This window comes from Cucurbita maxima, unplaced genomic scaffold, assembly GCF_002738345.1.
Source record: "Cucurbita maxima cultivar Rimu unplaced genomic scaffold, Cmax_1.0 Cma_Scf00019, whole genome shotgun sequence".
Classification (NCBI taxonomy): domain Eukaryota; kingdom Viridiplantae; phylum Streptophyta; class Magnoliopsida; order Cucurbitales; family Cucurbitaceae; genus Cucurbita; species Cucurbita maxima.
The window spans coordinates 282,625-301,340 of record NW_019272035.1 but is presented as its reverse complement, the minus strand read 5'-3'; the positions used below and the strand labels follow the sequence as shown (position 1 = coordinate 301,340).

The following is an 18,716-nucleotide window of genomic DNA, read 5'->3' as shown; positions in this document are numbered from 1 at the left end:
GAGCCCATTTACTTCATTCAGCTAAAGAGGCTATTGGGCCGAGTTTGCTGGGCTGGTAGTTCAGCCCGTTTGTTTAGCTATATTTATATTATTATATATTTTTGTCTATATTTTAAGACCCTCGGGATGTAGCTCAGATGATAGATGGTAGAGCGTACGGAAATCGATACCTTGCATTTCCACTAAAAAGAACAATTTCTGTAAATTAATTTTTAACAATTTAACCTTTATTTTAGCAATTTTCTTAAACTCCAAAAACAAAAAAAGAAAAAGAAAAAAAAAAGAAAAAGAAAAAGACACTTGGTTGGCGATGTGGAACCTCTACACTGGTTGAACATAATCGGCGCCGTAGTCGTCACAGCACCCGATCATTGTTGCCGCGTTTTCCTTCAATTTCACTCGTCCATCAGAACAGACTCCTTCACTAACGACTGCCTTCCTCTGAAATTCTCATTTCCCTGCAATCGTCCGTCGCACTCGGTGGCCGATTTACCGCCATTGTAGTGTTTCCGTAGAGCTAGAAGTGTCCTTTGGCTAAGTAAGATCCCCAATTCGAGCTATCGCAACGTCGTCGTTTAGAATTACACTCTTCGATTCATCAAATCCTCGGCTACATCTTGGTGGGCTCCGCATTGTTTCCGATCCGAGTTTCGGCTTTCTAATGGCTTCTTGGCTCAAAGCTGCGGAAGGTTCGATGTTATTCGGTTTCTATTGCATATGTGTTTCGTTCTGATCCGAATCGATTTTTCATCAATTTTCAACTCATATCGAAGTATAGCTTTTAATTTTCTACACGGATTTTGAAATTCATCGGATTCGATTTTGACGCGTTCCTGTGTAAGAATTATTGCATAGAAATATCTCAGAAGTCATTCACTTTTGTTAGGACTGTTTGAAGTCGTAGATCGCAGGGCAAAGCTTGTTGTCAGTGAGTTATCAGAAGAGCAGTCTGATATTCAAACTCCAGGTATGCATCTTGGTTTATGTCATATTTATATGATTTATGCTCATTTCTTTCCATGTTTTTATTTCATTGCTTACTAAAGCTAAAATACTTGGTTAAATTGAATTTTGCTGGAATCAATATGATTAATTGTTTCACTAAAACAATCTATTGAACTATTTTATGTTTAAAAATTTCGAGTTTTCTGACATCTATAGCTTTATTTCTGTTGTGTGAAGCTTCTAATGGCCAAGGATCTCAAACCAAGAAGACCAAGCCAAAGAAAAAGGTGGGTTAGGCTCACTTATTTTAACAAATAGTAACATTATACATTATTATCACATGTTAAGCTTTATTTAAATTTTTGTGAATTTAAATATTTTTTGGCACAGAAGAAACTACCCTCAAATGAGCCTTCTATATCGAAGGACGCTGCAGAAGAACAAACAAGCACATTATCGTCAACGGTAGATGTGGTGGTGGCGCCTGAAAAGGATGGAATTGTTTCTTCAAATGAAGATGACCGCACGGTGACTGCATCTGATAAGTCTACGGCCCATGTAAACAAAAGGAAGCCAGACGGTGACGACAATAACGTCCCTGGTTTAGACATTCCATCAACAGATGCCGTAGTAGTTGAAGCAGGAAAACAAATTCCTGATGACATGGAAGCAGCCGTTGCCGATATTGAGGTTATCGCACCCACTTCTAATACTGAATTAAATAATGTGAATGCCTTGGATGTTCAAGAGGAACAATTATTGTCTACACCTAATCAAGAAGCCGTGGAGATCAACAAAGAAAATCGAGATGATGCGCAGAGCAATAAATTGGGAAGTGAAGAAACTATCTCGAAGACAGATCAGGACATGTCTGAGTCTGCAACTATGGGGTTCCAGGATAACGATGAAAATCAAACAAAAAATTATTCTAATAAGGTTCAACCGCCAGTCGATCAGAAGCAACAAGAGAATACAGCAGACAAGTCTCCTACGAAAGTGCAGGACCAACTTGAAGAGGTATAATAGTGGTTCTGTAAGTAGTTTCATATTATTTGTTTTCTTCAGCTTGAATGATTCCTATTTCTACTTCTAGTTTTGTTAAAAGTTCATTTAGTTGGCGTGCAGGCACAAGGGTTACTTAAAACTTCAAATTCCACTGGCGAGTCAAAAGAAGCAAGGCTAGCTCGGGTATGTTCTTGGGCCACGCCCCATTTTTGAACTTTTTTAATCTGTATATGATGAGAATATTACAGATGTAGAATTGAAGAATACGATTTTATCCCAGAACGATTATCTTAGAATAGTTCCATTCTTCAATATTTAGACACCGTGCTATTCAGTGATGATTGACCATTTTCTTTTCGAGGCATAGGTCTGTGCTGGACTTTCATCACGTCTTCAAGAATACAAGTCTGAAAATGCACAGTTGGAGGAACTTCTTATTGCAGAGGTGAGAATTATCACATCTGGTCTTAGTACACTCTATCTTTATTATTTTTCCTTCTTTTCACCTGTTAAGATTGTCGTCTAACAGAGAGAATTGAGTAGATCATATGACGCTCGCATGAAGAAGTTAGCACAAGATTTATCGGAATCCAAAAGTGAAGTTTCGAGAGTAGAGTCAGGTATGGCTGAAGCTTTGGCAGCAAAGAACTCTGAAATTGAGGCTCTTGTTAGTTCCATGGATGCACTTAAAAAGCAAGCTGCCTTATCAGAAGGAAGTCTGATCTCGATGCAGGTTTGTCATTCCCACTGTGTATTTATTGTAATGTATTATGAGTTATGACTATAAAAAATACCCACTGTGTATTTTCTGATATTCTTTATGTTAGACACTTCCTTCAAACTGCAATTGTAACAGTCCAAGCCCACCGCTAGCAGATATTGTCCCCTTTGGGCTTTTCCTTTCGGGCTTCCCCTTAAGGTTCTTAAAACACGTCTACTAGGAGGAGGTTTCCACACGGCTTGAAAGTGAACCCTAAACATTTTGTGAAAGGGATTGATTGGTGTTCTATTTATGACTCTGGTAATGTGGACTGACCTCTTTTTCTTTGAATGAGATCAGGAGTGTGGTCTTTGATTGTGATAGGAACAAATCTCCTCGTTCGGAGGGCTTTTCCATAATTGAGATATTGTCGAGGTCCTAATTGGGATATTGTTAAGGAGGACCTTGATGGGGTTTTAAGGAGTTTTTTTGGAAGGAGAATAGTGGACGACACTTGGAATGAAATGTTTGTTTGTATCGTCCCTAAAAAAGGTAAGGTTGAGATGGTGAAGGATTTCAAGCCCATCAGCCTCGTTACTAGTGTGTATAAGATTTTGGAAAAAGTGCTTACCATTAGTATGGGTAAAGTTCTCCCTTCTACTATCTCGAAGGCTCAAGGAGCGTTCCTTGTGGGTAGATAGATCCTCGATTAGGACCTTATTGCCAACGTAGGCATAGAGAGTACAGAGACCAGAATCAAGAAGGGATTATCTTTAATATTGACTTAGCAAAAGCATAGACCATGTGGATTAGAATTTCCTTTACAAAGTTCTCGAAAAGAAAAGAAAGGTTTTACAAAGTTCCTGTGATATCCCACATTGGTTAGGGAGGAGAACGAAACACTCTTTATAAGGGTGTGGAAACCTTCCCCTGGCAGATGCGTTTTCAAGCCTTGAGGGGAAGCCCAAAGAGGACAATATCTGCTAGCGGTGGGGCTGGGTCGTTACAAATGGTATTAGAGCTAGGCACCGGGCGATGTGCCAACGAGGAGGCTGTTCCTCGAAAGGGGTTGATGGCAGACGCGTTTTCAAGCCTTGAGGGGAAGTCTGAAAGGGGAAGCCCAAAGAGGACAATATCTGCTAGCGGTGGGGTTGGGTCGTTACATATGGTATTAGAGCTAGGCACCGGGCGATGTGCCAACGAGGAGGCTGTTCCTCGAAAGGGGTAGACACGAGGCGGTGTGCCAGTAAGGACGCTGGGCCCCTAAGGGGTGGATTTGGTGAGGGTCCCACATCGATTGGAGAAAAGAACGAGTGCCAACGAGGACGCTGGGCCCTGAAGGGGGGTGAATTGTGATAACCCACATTGGTTGGGGAGGAGAACGAAACACCGTTTATAAGGGTGTGGAAACCTTACCCTTGCATACGTGTTTTAAAGCCTTGAGGGGAAGCTCAAAAATGACAATATTTGCTAGCGGTGGGTCTGGGTTGTTACAGTTCCTATTTTTTTTCTCCCTCTTTAGAGCTCCGTGTTTGGTTTGTAAAAGACTGGAAAAACTTATGAAGGACTTTCTGTGGGAAGGGGTGGAGGAAGTTCATGGGGTGCATAGTTAATTGGGTGACTATTGGGAAGCCAGTGCACCTAAAAGGGTTGGGGTCAGGGAATTTAAGGGTCCTTGGATAGGCTCTCATGGAAGTTGCCTTCCTTGGCCAGGCTGTTCTGCTGTATATTTTGTCAGAGGACGGGGGAAACCTGAATCATTGGTTTTGAAATTTTGATTTTACTCCGCATATTTGGATCTATTTTTCCGATGCGTTTGGGCATAAGTTAGCCCATCATCGAGCTTTTAGTGAGATAATCGAGGAGTTCCTTCTCCATTTTCCATTCTAGGGAACCAGTTCTTTTTTTAAATGGAAACTCGAGTGTGATCTTTGCTGTGGGGTATTTCGGGGAAGAGAAATAGTAGAATTTTTTGAGGGTCGGAGAGGGAGGCCAATGATGTTTGGTCTCTCGAGATTTAATGTCTTGCTTTGGGCATGAGTCTCGTTTCTTTTCGTAATTACTCATTAGGTCTTCTTTTGCTTGATTGGAGCCATTTCTTTAGGGTGCTCCCTTTTTTTGGGTTCTAATTTTTGTAGCTTTCTTTTTTCTCATTGAAGTTGGTCTTGTCTATATGAAATAATCTAATTTATGTAATTTTTATGCCCTTATAATTTTCTCATGCAATGGAAAATCCAACTTGCCTTATATTGATTAATGATAATATAATCTTTGACTACTCACGTTGTTGTCCTTTTGTTCTATTACATGATTTTTACAGGCTAATATGGAGTCAATGATGAGGAATAGGGAACTAACTGAGACTAGGATGATGCAAGTGAGTTAGGTCTTTATTTATTTATTAATAACAACTTCTATATTTTTTATAAAATTCCTTTCTTGTACAGGCTCTAAGAGAGGAGCTAGCTTCTGCCGAGCGCAGAGCAGAAGAAGAACGTACTGCCCATAATGCTACAAAGATGGTATATATGCATAAGCCTACTGTTATCCTTTTTTCGTGTTTGTGCGGTGTGTCTGTTTTGTCCAATTGTCTTCAAATAGATGGTCATCGGTGTCTACAGGCTTTCATGGAAAGAGAAATGGAATTGGAACATAGAGCTGTGGAAGCAGCATCAGCTCTTGCAAGGATCCAGGTAAAGCATGAAGGGACTTATAGCTCATAGTCAGTGTATAATGATTAGATCTCTCTATAACCCGAACCGGGACTTTGTCCTTTAGTCAACCTTGTTAGAGCTTCAATGTTTCCAAGATGACCGCACGGACATGAACCGGGACTTTGTCCTTAGTCAACCTTAATTTGTATGTTTCACTGCATGCGATTATCTTTTTCCATTTTTTTTCAGAGAATAGCAGATGAGCGGACATCGAAAGCAACAGAGCTTGAGCAAAAGGTAGCGCTTCTTGAGGTAAGATACATATCATTGTTAATATAATTTTCAAGTTTGCATTTGCATTTCTTAGTTGAACAGATATTTCTTCAAATAATTAGTAAATCTCTTCCTTTAGGTCGAATGTTCTTCTTTAAACCAAGAACTGCAAGATCTTGAAGCTCGTGCTCGCCGTGGACACAAAAAGTCACCTGAAGAGGCAAATCAATTGATTCAGGTAGATATTGTCTAACGTCGAAGCTGGTTTTTGAGACTTGTATTTCCACTCCATTTTCTTTTCATACATAATCTCTTTTGGGAAAGATATTTCTGACTTATGGGGACGTCTTCCCAAATCAGGGGTTAGATCGATACGTAGCTAACTATTCTGACAGCAATATCATCGATAAACATGTTTTCTTTGGAGGTTATACCATACATCGTGCATCGTTGAACCTATATATTCTTGCAATATCTGTGGTCGTAAGTTTCAGTCGTCTAACTTACCATCTATTTCCCCCTTACACTTGGGAACATTAAGATGCAAGCATGGCAAGAAGAAGTGGAGCGTGCCCGACAAGGTCAGAGAGACGCTGAATTGAAACTCTCTTCCATGGAGGCAAGTGTCTAAGGACTGTTGGCAATTTAGCTAATTGAACTAACTGCAATGCCACTGATCCTTCCCTCTTTATCTTCTCAATTCCAGGCTGAAGTACAGAAAATGAGAGTTGAAATGGCTGCTATGAAAAGGGATGCTGAACATTATTCACGTCAGGTCCGTAATTTATTTCTGTTTGATCAAGAAATCGAGTATATCTTTTGATCAAATATGCTCCATTGTTTAGAATATTACTGTGGTTAGCATAAGCAGATTAGCAGTTATTGTATGCTGTAATTGTTAACGTAGCAAACTCACCTTTTGATTTTTAAACTTTCAAACCTTCTATTTTAACCCTTTTAACTTTGGATTAAAAATCATTTTAGTCCTTGCTACTAATTTTCTAATAAATTATATAGTAGAAACCTCACATTGACATAACTTTTATTCATTTACCTAATCCATAAATGCATACATGACACATTGTACCTTGGATTTAGATTCTTCTTAAATGGTTAATGAAATTGATAAATTAATGATATTGACCACAATAGTTTTAAGAGGAGAGGATTAATAAAGTTTTCATAGGAAGGCTTTTGGGTCTTTATTAGGTTCGACGACTCTTTGTGGGGTTCGGTGACAAACCTTTTTTGTAATTACCTATTATGTTTTGTCTTTAGTTTTCCTTATTTTGTAGCCTCTTTTTTTTTAATTTTTTTTATGGTCTCATGTGTGTGTGTGTGTGTATATTTTCCAAAGTCCAATTATTAAAAAAAAAAAAAAAAAAAATCTATTATTCTTTGGAAAAATTTACTTTTTGATATTTGAGGATTGACTAGGTTGCATCTGGATTTATTTTTTTTTTTTTTTTTTTGTCTTTTTTGTGCACTTTTGACTTGCCAAATCATCAACTCACTGATTATAGTTTCAAATGACCAGGAGCACATGGAGCTTGAAAAGCGCTATCGTGAACTAACTGATCTATTGGTAACGAGTTTAATTGCTCATGCACATTATTTTGCTTATATATGAAAATTTGTATGAAAATTATTGAGTCTTATATATGAAAATTTATCTTTATGACAGTACTACAAGCAAACGCAGCTGGAGGCCATGGCTAGTGAAAAAGCGGCTGCTGAGTTTCAACTGGAGAAGGAAATAAACCGCGCCCAAGAAGCACAGGTCCGCCTTTCATTGCTCTATTCCTTTTGGCTAATATCTGCCTCCCTTCCCTATTCATTTTTAGTATAATTTATTAAACGGATTAACTTTATTTTTCATTGTTCATTTTGTTTATTAAACCAGAAACCTTATTTAGATTATAACTTGGTTGCCTCATTGAAAAGGTAGAGGTAGAAAGAACTCGAGCCTCCCGTCGAGCTTCTGCAACTTGGGAAGAAGATGCCGAAATCAAATCTCTCGAGTACGTTCCTTGCCATAAATCTTTGTAACCCATTAAATACTTGAATCATTACCAAAAATGAAAAAAAAGTTAGGTTCTGCACATAAATTGTCATCAGGTTCTTGACGATATAAAATTATTTTTAGATACTTACCAAGTAATGGTTTCAGGCCCCTCCCGTTGCATCACCGATACATGGCCGGGACGAGCATACAGGTAAATCTCCTATCCGTTGCAATGCTTACTCTTCTTTCACTTGGGCTTTATCGTTACCATTCAACTTGCATCGTGCAGTTGCAAAAAGCAGCCAAACTATTAGATTCTGGAGCAGTCAGGGCAACAAGATTTCTCTGGCGGTATCCCACTGCAAGACTTTTACTTCTATTTTATTTGGTGAGATTTTCTTTTTCCCTTTGTCTAAAAAAATGTCAAGTTTCTTAACAGAATCCGAGTGTAACCGTGAAAATGTATTTTCAGGTATTTGTACACCTTTTCATGATGTATCTACTGCACCGTTTACAGGTATGTTCGTTTAGCTTGTTGTCTGCATATATCTGCATCTTAGTGACTGGAACTATGCATATGTTAGTAATTGGTTCGATAAGTTGTTACGGTAGTTTGTTATAGATTGAGGGAAAGGATGGAAGTGGACAAAAATCTCGAGAGGGAGAAGGTCTAACTACCTCGAATTACTTGAGAAGTTGCATTTAACATAAAAACGTGTCGAGTTTTTTTGCAGGCTCAAGCGGATACATTTGCTGCTAGAGAAGTTGCAGAGTCCATGGGGCTAGCCAACTCTAATTTACCCTGAGATTCTTGAACTGCATCTCCAACTCCTACACAAGCAGGCAAATGACAATAGATTGATGCGAAGATACTAGCTCAACTGAAAAGTCGAAACTCGGGTTTTGTTCTTCTATTGTCTGACTGCATAATGAATTATTTACTTCATAGAAGGAAAATAGAAAATCTCAAGAGGCTATCAATTTAGAATGACTGAGTATCCCTCGATATAGATGAACGACGTCGTATCTCATGCTGGCCCTAAGCATTGATACTGTCACTGATGTTTTTTTGTTTCTTTTTAATTGTTTACCTTAATGATAACTTAATTTTTTTGTACGTTTTCAATGAAGGTACGGTTTTTGCTAAATACTAGTAGCCATATATTGAATTTAGTGAAATGCAACAATGTCCATTTGATGTTGAATATTGTATAGAAAGATGTTCTTTTAAGGATATTTGGCTGATTTATGGAGTTGAAAGTTTATAGGTCTGGATTTGTATTAATTTTGGGTTAGAAAAAACTCAATTATTTTTATAAGAGTTATAGAAGCATTTAACTTCAAATGTATTTTGACCATCCGAATTTATGTAACGTACAAGACTAGCTATGCATTAATTTGACATAAATAACCTTAGTATAGTTTCTTAGTATAGTTTAGTAAATAAAACAACGTTTACATAATACACCAAACGAAAATAAGACAATTTTTATGTTTGATGGTCTTAGTCTAAGAGAAGCCTTATTTAGTAGTGACAGACTGGCTTCTCGCTTAAGAGATCAACAAACTCTATTGCATTAAACCTGTCTTTAAAATTACTTGCTTTTTTATTTATATATAAAAAGTCCTGAGATTTAGGTACGTGTCCCAGTCCTTGTTGCTCATCCACCGTCGGCCTGTCCCCTGTAGACTTTGGCGGAAGTGGGTTTATTTATTGGGTTTACTTGCAAGCATTACAATTTTCAAAGCATTGGAGCATGTTGAGTACCCAAATTCTCATCAATACTACTTTTGTAAGTATCTAGATCAACGTGAGTTTCTTTGTAACGCTGGCTCAAATACGTCTTGCATAAAATTGGAGGAAACCTGACAATAAAAATAAATAATAATAGGAAAGAAAAACTTAAGTTAGTATAGAATATTATTTTTGTGCATCCATCAAGTGTGAGTGACAAAGAAGCATATGAGTGTAAATTGGTAAAGTCAAAAATATAGGCATGAAGTGGCAATGTAAAGTAAAGCAAACTCATTAACTCATTAGCAACACTATGAAAGTAAGAGGAAAGAAGAGGGGGCAATGAATCAAATTTAAAAAGAAAATCTGCAATGATTTATTAAAAAATTCAAATTAGGAAATAAAGAAAATAAAAAGAAACTAAATTGATGGAAAAAAAAAAAAAAAAAAATCTATGCGCCCATGTAACAGAGACAATGAAAGGAAATGAGGTAAAAAAAACAAGGGGAAAAGCAAACAAGGTTTGTATATCTATAATGAATCTCATGCGTCATATACATATTTTGGTAAACAACATAAAAGTTTAATCAACATATACTTACTTGGGAGGGTTTTCGTCTGACTTGCAGGTTGGCAAACACTCGACAAGACAATCATTACTAGGTTCCACAAAATATGCAATCTGCTTACATGAAAATAATAAATTTACTATGCAACATTTTTTTTTTTTTTTTTGTATGTTTGTAAATAGAGAGATCAATGAAGAATATTGCGATTCGATGTTTATAAAGTTCGTGAATAACACAGTGATAGATTAAGCTACAAGGCTTACAGAATATCTATCTTGACCATTCCCCAGAACTCTATGTAACGTCGACCTGAGATCAAATACAAAAAGAAAAAATGTTAAGAACTTAGAACTATGTCACAACCAAAATAAATTAATAAAACAAAGAACTAGAGAAGTATGTATAATTAACTGATTGATCTTGTTTACTATTTCTGTTATAATATGAATGTCACAAACGATATTGTCATTCAAGATTCTTGAAGGCAGATGAGAAGGCAAACAATTCATTATTGCAAATTGAAGAAAATTTGACACATACAAGTTCATAAAAGACTAGAAATATCATATCTAAAATTTTATCGTCCCTTAACGCATCCATTAAAAATGCCAGCGACGGTTTTTGCATAAATAGATAAATGAGAAGGTTAAAACCCAATTCATAGCTTGTTTCAGAGGGCTTCATTTGGCATAAGTTAGACACAATATAAAACAGATAAAAAAAGAATTAGAATAGCCAATATGAAAGGGCCGAATGAGATGTGATCATGCAAAACAGGATCATAGGAATATATCTCACCTGAATACGCAGTTGCTCCAGCGCTCCAGCATGTCTCCAAGATTCACCACAAAAGCTCTGTTAAAAACCAAAGAGACTGAAATCAAGATGCCAGAAGGCAATCTTTTGTTTACTCTTTCTCAAAATAGCTTCCTTCTCTATTATTATCATTTATTCAAGTCTTGAGTGAAATTTTAGATCATGAGTAACATAATGCGCACTGAAGGAATCTGTGTTTTCAAACTTTATATGCAAACTGGTTCCTAATTCCTCCATAAAACTCACCCTTTGAGTGGTGCTACATATTCCCATATTCGAGGTTTAGCATCTTTATCCTTGCAAATCTGTACTCATTCTGAACACTTCAAATAGTAATCAAATAATATGATATGCTGATAATGGTTAAAAAGCATCGTGTGCCTTGCAAATCTGTACTCATTCCGAACACTTTAAATCGTAATCAAACAATATGATATGCTGATAATGGTTAAAAAGCATCATGTGCCTTATTCCGAACACTTCAAATAGTAATTAAATAATATGATCTGCTGATAATGGTTAAAAAGCATCGTGTGCCTTATTCCGAACACTGGAAATAGTAATCAAATAATATGATATGCTGATAATGGTTAAAAAAGCATCGTGTGCACAACCGAATTCTTACTTGGAGACCAAAGTTCTCGTCTGTCGCCAAGAGTGTGATTAAACCATAGTCTGTATGAGCGCCAGCTCCAAATATTCCTTTCGCAGGTTCAGAAATTTGGCCTGATACACAAAGAGGACTGTTATATTACTTCTATAGCCAACGGACACCACAGGGCCAAAAATAAAGAAACAAAAAGCATTTATATCCCACCTTCATAGTGTAATAGACGCAACACTGCAATAGGCTCGCCGAGCATTTCTGACTTGTCAAAAAAGTCATTCTCAAGACCAAGTGCAAGAGCAATGAGTCTTGCAATTGCTCTTGCAACCTCTCTGATTTCACATTTTAAAAAACATATGTACACATAAAGGCAAATATTAACAAACTAAGAACTGGATTGTTAAAATGCAAGTTACATGATAATTGATAACAAGAAGCCAATTAGATAAACAGGATATGAAACTAGAATATAAAAATAGGAGAAGGATTGACAGAACTCTTTTCACCAGTGACGAGACAATCTGCAGACTCGTATAAAAAACAATTCTATCACCGTTCACCCAAACAAGCAAACGAACTTTGTATGGCCGGGGCATAAAAACTAAATAATGATTTGTAAGATGAAGATCTATCAAAAGAATAGAGCTATCACTGGCCTAACATCTACTATTGGATTCAAAAAAGCGTAGGCCTCAGGCAATTTGGCGACGAAAAAACTACTTGACTTGTGAATAAAGGAAAGAATTCAGACAGATGCCGATGAAACTTAAGAGATTATAAGCCTAACAATTTCTTTTGATTGAGTTATTAATTGAAGGGATACGGAATGAATAACATAAAGTAGGTCAAAACCCCTTTCTTGCTTGAACTCAGCCAATCAAAAATCCTTCAATTCGAAAAAGAGAATAATAAATAGAAAAAATCCTACTTTCAGACATTATCTTAATGGAGAATTATATGTAATGATCATGTAGTTTAATTGAATCTATAAACGTATCAAAATCCGAGCATAGAATTCTTTCTATGTAGAATCACTAGAACCAGAACATACAGTGCTTCTCTATGAAACTTCTCCATGATCTTCCTCCAGCCAGGTAACAAATCTAAAAGATGTTGCGCAAAATGTCATGCTAGGTTGCTAATGCAGCAATAAGTAATTTAATGATTTACCTTCTGCAGGCCAAATATTTGGACCATAAAATGGCATTTCTCCACCTGAATCATCTCCAGGATTTTTTTCCTCAATTCCTATGTAATACCCCTCTTTGTAATCTCCTACTAAATCGACAGCAGTATCAATATACAATGGAGAATATTGAACTCCCGTCATTCAAAGAAGATACATGGAATTGCACGAAGTATACCTCGTATTTGATTCTCAGGATCAAGCAGTTCGTCGAGAATAGGTGTGTAGCCTCTATGCTTCTCGTTTCTCAGAAGCTTCATTTTATCACACAGTGGCAGACTAAAAAGCCTTTTGCTCTGAGCAAAAACCTCGTCCATGAATTCCTCCGGTATTCCATGATTCACAGCGTAAAAGAATCCGGTATCCAAACAGGCCTGCATGAATCAAAAACTTCTTCAATCACCAACCAGAGTTCCAACTCGATTTCTATACACAAACACAAAACGAAAATCGAAAATCAACTAATATTATCATCAAATTGTAGACAACCTGTTTAAGTAACGAAACCGAAAGATGAATATCTGAACTCGAAAGGTCGATACAATTGAGAGCTGAGAATATCGGATTCGGATCGTTTACGGTCCGATTTTCCATTGTCGCCGATAGATTTGACAACAAGTAAACAGATAGCTCTTATTGCACAACAAAATCGAACAAAACACCATCAAAATCGGCGAAAAGAACGATTCGGTATTAAACAGAGCAAAAAGTTAAAAAGAATAAACAAATCAATCACTGTAATCGGTAATGGAGGGACATGCTTATGATTACACAATTGGAATGAAACATACGGAATCTCTAGGCACTTATATTAGCCACTGATAAGCAAATTCAGTGCATCATGAATCTGTGGCATTGGCACCGAAGAAAATGGATGCATTTGGCGGTGAAGATGAGCACTCCGTGCCAAATTTCATGTTCGAGTAACCACCTGTACTAACTTCAAGAATATTTACTTTTATTTATATGAATAAAAAAAAAAAAGGAAGAATCTCTTTTCCATCAACGAAACAAAAGCATAAATAAATAAATAAATACTACTTAAAGGAGAGAGAAAGTGTAAAATATATTTTTATATTAAACATATCACAATTATTCATAAATCGGAAATTATTTTTCCCCCTTTTTTTTTAAAAAAAAAAGTATGGTTTACTGTAAAATAATATTGGCACTCCAGCTTAGTTGATTAACCCACGAGCATTAGGAGCCCATTTGAATAACATCATTTTTTAAAATTAAAAATAAAACAATTAACAATATTTAAAATAATTATCTTCATAATTTCAATAAATTTGATTTGTTAAATAATAATAAAAAAAAATTAACCTTAATTAAGATATCATTTCTGTATATATATTTTAGAAATAAAGATAGCTCGATATTTTAAATTAATTAGTAATTATTTTTATCAAAATCTTATTTATCTATGAGCTTAAATATTCCTTTCAAAATATTAATTCAATAAAAATTCACAAAAGTCTTATATATATATATACGAATATAGAAACTTTTTCTTGAAAAAAATGAAAGGAAACTTTTATGAATTAAATTAAATCGGTCACTAAATATAATATAATATACTAATGTTTTTACCAATGAAAGCTACACCTTTGAAAATATATTGGAAAAAATGTTAGTTGCTTCTTCTTCTTATTATTATTATTAAAAAAAAAAATCAATTTGGTTTGAGAAATATCATTAGTGATAATTATATTTATATTGTTTTAATCGTGTCTAAATTTTATTAGTGACAACCTATGCATCATGCGCCACCTAGTTGCATTATTATTTTAGGACCAATTGTCAATTGCACTTTAACTTTATTTATTTTATAAATCATACTTTTACGTTAATTATTTTTTAACACATTCGACAAATTTTAATAACTATTATATACCATATTTATTCAAAATAACAATAAAATTTATCAGAGAAAATAGATTTTTAAAATTTCAAATTAACACGTGTTTTTTTATTTTTTTAGTTAGAAAACAACTTTAGTCTCTATAATTGAATCAATTTATTCTTTTATTTTACAATAAATCAATTATTATATTTTAAAAGGTTACAAATATATTTAGTATACTTATTTTTTATAAATTGTTATAAATTAAATTTTATGGGTAATACCAAACCTTTATAAGTTGCATAAAAAAATTTAACTCTTTTTTGTTTAAATCATTTATAATATGATATATAATCATTTAGGTTTCTAGAAACTCGGAAAAAAATGGATAAATAAGAATTTCCTTTACCCTTTCCTTAACTTAATGGTGCCGCCACACTCAATACCATACTCATGATTGACCTTCTTGGCCACTTGATTGTGACACGTTGCTCACGAACAACTGGCTTTGCAAAACAAATTATAAAATAAAAATATAAAATAATTAAAGTCCTGAAAATAAATCGAAAACAAAACATACCATTATCTAAATTATATACTCGAATATTATAATTTAAGATATTTTACCCCGAACTTATAAAATCATTATAATTAATTACTGTAGTAATTTTGTCAACGATATTCTTCATTTTTTTTAAATAATTATTTGAACTGTTAGCTTCTTTCTTTTAATTTTCGTCATTTGTAATATTTTAAAATAATTTATTTTTGTCCGAGAATTTTAGTTGAAGTTCAAATATCAATAGAGGATTGTGACACGTATGCAAAAGATATATAATATGGGGTGTTATTTTTCTAATTTAAGATTGATTTTTATATTAAAACAATAACATTTATAATTTTGTATAATAGATAAAAAATTAAAAATTGAAGATGGTTCACTTTATCGGATACTTCTTTAAATTAAAAAATTAACAGATTAAATGTGTCATATTAAATTTAAGTCAATGAATTGATAAAATTAAAATCTTTTTATGGCTTTTTAAAACATATGTTGATACCAAAAATTAAAAGTTAGGGGAAATTTATGGAACATTGTAAAAGAAATTTCGACAGAGAGAGAAAGAGGAACAGGTCTGTTCAATTTTCAGCTAATTTCGCGAAGAGTTGCAATCACAATAATTAAGAACCAGACATTACTTGATCGAACGATCCTCGCGATCTACGGAAAAAAGCTCTACCGTCGGATCAAAGTTGAAGAAGGCGATTCCGGCGGTTGACCGGCGATGAGGCACCGACAGAGAGGGCAACGGTTGGCGACGGCGAGCCAAGCGGAAATACAGGATTCGTGGTACACGTGTCCGCAGGGGATTTGTTTTCCGTCCTCATCTGGCCGGAAATCCTCCAAACAAACGGCACAAACATCGGCCACCACCGTCGGCAAATCCGCCACAAGGGAATCCGAAGCGCTGATCTGACAGCAACCGAAGTCGTCGGTGCCGGACAGAACCATGTCGAGGTCAAACAGAAATTCAATTGGATAGGCCGCTGCTAAGTTTCGCGTAGTCTCAGCCGACACAGAAACGGCAGCCATTGCAGCGATTGAGAGAATTTGAGAGAGAGAAAAAGAGAGAGTGGTTTAGAAACCAAGGGATTGGAGTAGATAGCAGGTTCTATTCGTAAGAGAGGACAATTAAAGGCAATTATTATAAACTATTTTGTCAAATATATTATCCTATATATAATTATTAAATTTTTTAAATTAATAAAAATACATTTAAATTTTCCTTTCTTTTTTCTCTTAAACATCCCTAAACTTAAAAAAAAAAAACAATAATAACAAACTTTATTAATTTATATTTTTTTACTCGTGTGCTATGTTTTTTTCTCTCTCTTCCTTTCCCATGCTTCTTATTTGGTTCAACCTACCACTGCATCCACCGCCACTCCAATTTAATTAAATTACAAATTTAATTTTTAAAATTTCTTTTATTTTTATAACTTTTAAAAGGATAAATAGAGTAATTAAACTTTTAAAAATTTTAAAATTTATAAATTTACTGGACATATCATTAATAATTTACAATTTTATTAAACACAAAATTTAAATGTACATCTTATAAAATTATTAATTTTTTAAAAATTTAAATTTGTCAAAAACTTATTAAATATAAAATTTAAAGTTAAAATTAAAAATAAAAAAAATGTGTAGATATTATTTAAAATTTTAATTAGTAAACTTTTAATTTTCATGAAAAGTTCAAGATTAAAATTAATCTCTGGAGTGAAATACAAAGGTAAAAAAGTAGTTCGGATCTCATTTCACTCTTTTTTTTTTTTTTTTAAGATAATATCTAATTTTGCACTTTACTTTTTTTATATATACAAAAGAAACTATAGTGATAATTAGTATTTATAAATTAAAATTATATAACAATCAATTTAAAATAAACCTAATATTTTGACAAATTAACTGTTTAATAAATAACTATAGACATGATATTCAAATTCAATATTTTTAATAACTAATTAAAAATATTATCAAGCACTTTTCTATTTTTTTTAATTTAACGAAAAGTATCTGTCAGATATTTTAATAAAATTCGTCCTATTTTACGTTTGTCTTATTTAATTTTATTTCCAGAGTTTATTATTATTCCAATTTTGGCGATATAGAAACCACCAGAGGAGAATCCAAGCGGACTGCAGGGTCTTATTTATTATTATTTTTTAATATTTTTAAAAAATTAAATACTGTAAACATGCGTGAGAATTCAAGCGCTTCACGTCTACAAAAATGATTGATTAAACAGTCGGATTAAGACAATGTTACTGCTTTATAAATTAATTTATCCATTTTCATTTAAAAATAAATAATAGAATGTTTGATTTTAAATTTCTAAAAAATACTTTTGTGATGGAATCAAAAAAAAAAAAATAATAATAATTTATGATATATGAGCAAATGAAAGGTATATAAACAAATCGAGATCAAACCAACCTTGAGAGTAGAATCGCTAATAAAAGATTTAAAGAATTGAAAGTCGTTACTTATACCAACAAAATGCATATTCATTTTCGGTGATTCAATCCTAAAAATTCTAAAGAACCCTCATATTTGATGACGTTTTGAGAATTTTTCTACTGAAGACCATGTCGACTAATGTCTGGATACATGGGGAATCCTAATTCAAATTCTAAAAAAATAAAGAAAAAGAAAAGCGAAAATATTAATTAACTAATTCATTTAGTCCCATGAGATTATTTAATTGTTTATATATATTTTTATTCTATGAAAATATAGTTTAATGTGTGGTTACATCTACTCGCATGGTTTTCTCCACAATTCATTTTTTTTAATTAATTGAGATAAATTCGATATTATCGAGAAGGGTTTATTTTATTTTAAGCATTGATATGCGTATATAAAATTGATTTAATAGTAATATGTTATGAATAAATGTACGCATGCCCTCAAAATTTAAGGTTTATTATATATTTTTATTTTTAAAATTTAAATTTATTCATAATAATAATAATAATAATAATAATAATAATAATAAATGAAAGAGGACAACTTAGAGTAATGCATAATTAGACTGACAAGTAGTTTTTTTCGTTCACACGGTGAGTTTTTGTAACGGCTCAAATCCATCGTTAGAAAATATGGTTCATTTTAGGTTTTCTCTTTCGAGTTTCCCGCTTTAAAACACGTTTACTAGGAAAAGATTTCCACACGTTTATAAATGGTGTTTTGTTTTCCTCCCATTTAATGTGAGGTATTACAGCTTTTCTTTCTTATTATCTATATAGAGATTTCTTTTCTCACTTTTGAACTTTCAAATCAGAAAACGAGGCAATGAATGAATTCTTGTGGTGGTGAACTTAGAGAATGTCTTTCAATCCTACTTTATAATTTTGTGGCCATTTCAATAATTGAATTTTTTTAAAAAATTAAATTTATAAATAATATCACTCATAACTTTTGCAATTTTATTTCCAGCCTTTTATAAGCGTCTTTAAAATTTAAGTCAAATTTAAAAATTTAAAAAAAAAAGTGTTAAAAAGAATCTAAATATTTCATCAAGAGCAGTAAAAATAAATAAATAAAAAAAAACTACGAGAAAACTAACATAATTTTTAAAAATAAAAAATTAAAAGTAAAATTATTTTATTTGAAAAAAGAATCAAACTTTAGCGTCATTTACATTTTCTCAACCATTCAATTTTTCTCTGACGCGTGGGGCTAATTCAAAGCGTGTCATGTTCATCCTTTTATTAGTAAAGATTTTTCTTTTTTGAGAAAATGTTTAAAAAACATTAGTCATCCATTTTATCTTCCAAAGAGAGAAATAAAAAAAAAAAAAAAAAAAAA

General features: G+C 33.5%; 2 protein-coding genes across 10 annotated transcripts in view; one reads left to right on the top strand and one right to left on the bottom strand.

The window, feature by feature from the left end:
* The first annotated feature begins 310 nt into the window (after positions 1–310).
* Positions 311–18,716, top strand: part of LOC111493809 (golgin candidate 1) — a 27,343-nt gene continuing 8,937 nt past the window's right edge. Inside the window, exons 1-21 of one of the 4 annotated variants that reach the window (XM_023143669.1) lie at positions 312–689; positions 887–967; positions 1,183–1,232; positions 1,339–1,962; positions 2,071–2,133; positions 2,318–2,395; positions 2,480–2,683; positions 4,971–5,027; positions 5,098–5,172; positions 5,272–5,343; positions 5,554–5,616; positions 5,717–5,815; positions 6,119–6,196; positions 6,284–6,352; positions 7,115–7,162; positions 7,262–7,357; positions 7,522–7,598; positions 7,748–7,793; positions 7,872–7,970; positions 8,055–8,099; positions 8,317–8,730. In XM_023143669.1, the coding sequence (XP_022999437.1) occupies positions 662–689; positions 887–967; positions 1,183–1,232; positions 1,339–1,962; positions 2,071–2,133; positions 2,318–2,395; positions 2,480–2,683; positions 4,971–5,027; positions 5,098–5,172; positions 5,272–5,343; positions 5,554–5,616; positions 5,717–5,815; positions 6,119–6,196; positions 6,284–6,352; positions 7,115–7,162; positions 7,262–7,357; positions 7,522–7,598; positions 7,748–7,793; positions 7,872–7,970; positions 8,055–8,099; positions 8,317–8,388 (2,124 nt within the window). In that variant the 5' untranslated portion in view covers positions 312–661 and the 3' untranslated portion in view covers positions 8,389–8,730. Of the gene's footprint in view, positions 690–886; positions 968–1,182; positions 1,233–1,335; positions 1,963–2,070; positions 2,134–2,317; positions 2,396–2,479; positions 2,684–4,970; positions 5,028–5,097; positions 5,173–5,271; positions 5,344–5,553; positions 5,617–5,716; positions 5,816–6,118; positions 6,197–6,283; positions 6,353–7,114; positions 7,163–7,261; positions 7,358–7,521; positions 7,599–7,747; positions 7,794–7,871; positions 7,971–8,054; positions 8,100–8,316; positions 8,731–18,716 lie in introns of those variants that run through there. The other 3 variants (XM_023143668.1, XM_023143667.1, XR_002720066.1) reach the window with 3 other exon arrangements.
* On the bottom strand, positions 8,999–13,440 carry LOC111493849 (2-oxoglutarate-Fe(II) type oxidoreductase-like). Of its 6 annotated transcripts, none has more exons than XR_002720069.1 (12): positions 12,985–13,440; positions 12,674–12,869; positions 12,480–12,587; positions 12,361–12,412; positions 11,520–11,641; positions 11,328–11,428; positions 10,949–11,007; positions 10,685–10,741; positions 10,150–10,195; positions 9,920–9,999; positions 9,245–9,448; positions 8,999–9,186 (listed from the first exon to the last, which is right to left on the bottom strand). XR_002720069.1 is itself a non-coding variant. In XM_023143742.1 (12 exons), exons 2-12 carry the CDS (start codon positions 13,087–13,089, stop codon positions 9,325–9,327), a joined length of 1,050 nt encoding a protein of 349 aa, XP_022999510.1. In that variant the 5' UTR covers positions 13,090–13,127; positions 13,287–13,440; the 3' UTR covers positions 8,999–9,324. The 6 variants fall into 6 exon arrangements, 5 of the variants coding, with proteins under 5 accessions (XP_022999510.1, XP_022999509.1, XP_022999513.1 ...); XM_023143742.1 differs by having other exon boundaries at positions 8,999–9,448; positions 12,985–13,127; positions 13,287–13,440; XM_023143741.1 differs by having other exon boundaries at positions 8,999–9,448.

What these genes read in the sequence shown, in the direction of transcription:
- LOC111493849 (XM_023143741.1), bottom strand. Translation starts at nt 13,089, where the DNA reads ATGGAAAATCGGACCGTAAACGATCCGAATCCGATATTCTCAGCTCTC. An exon ending in TCCTGAGAATCAAATACGAG is followed by an intron (nt 12,588 to 12,673) that starts GTATACTTCGTG and finishes CTGTCGATTTAG; the next exon opens with TAGGAGATTACAAAGAGGGG. An exon ending in ACGAGAACTTTGGTCTCCAA is followed by an intron (nt 11,008 to 11,327) that starts GTAAGAATTCGG and finishes GAATGAGTACAG; the next exon opens with ATTTGCAAGGATAAAGATGC.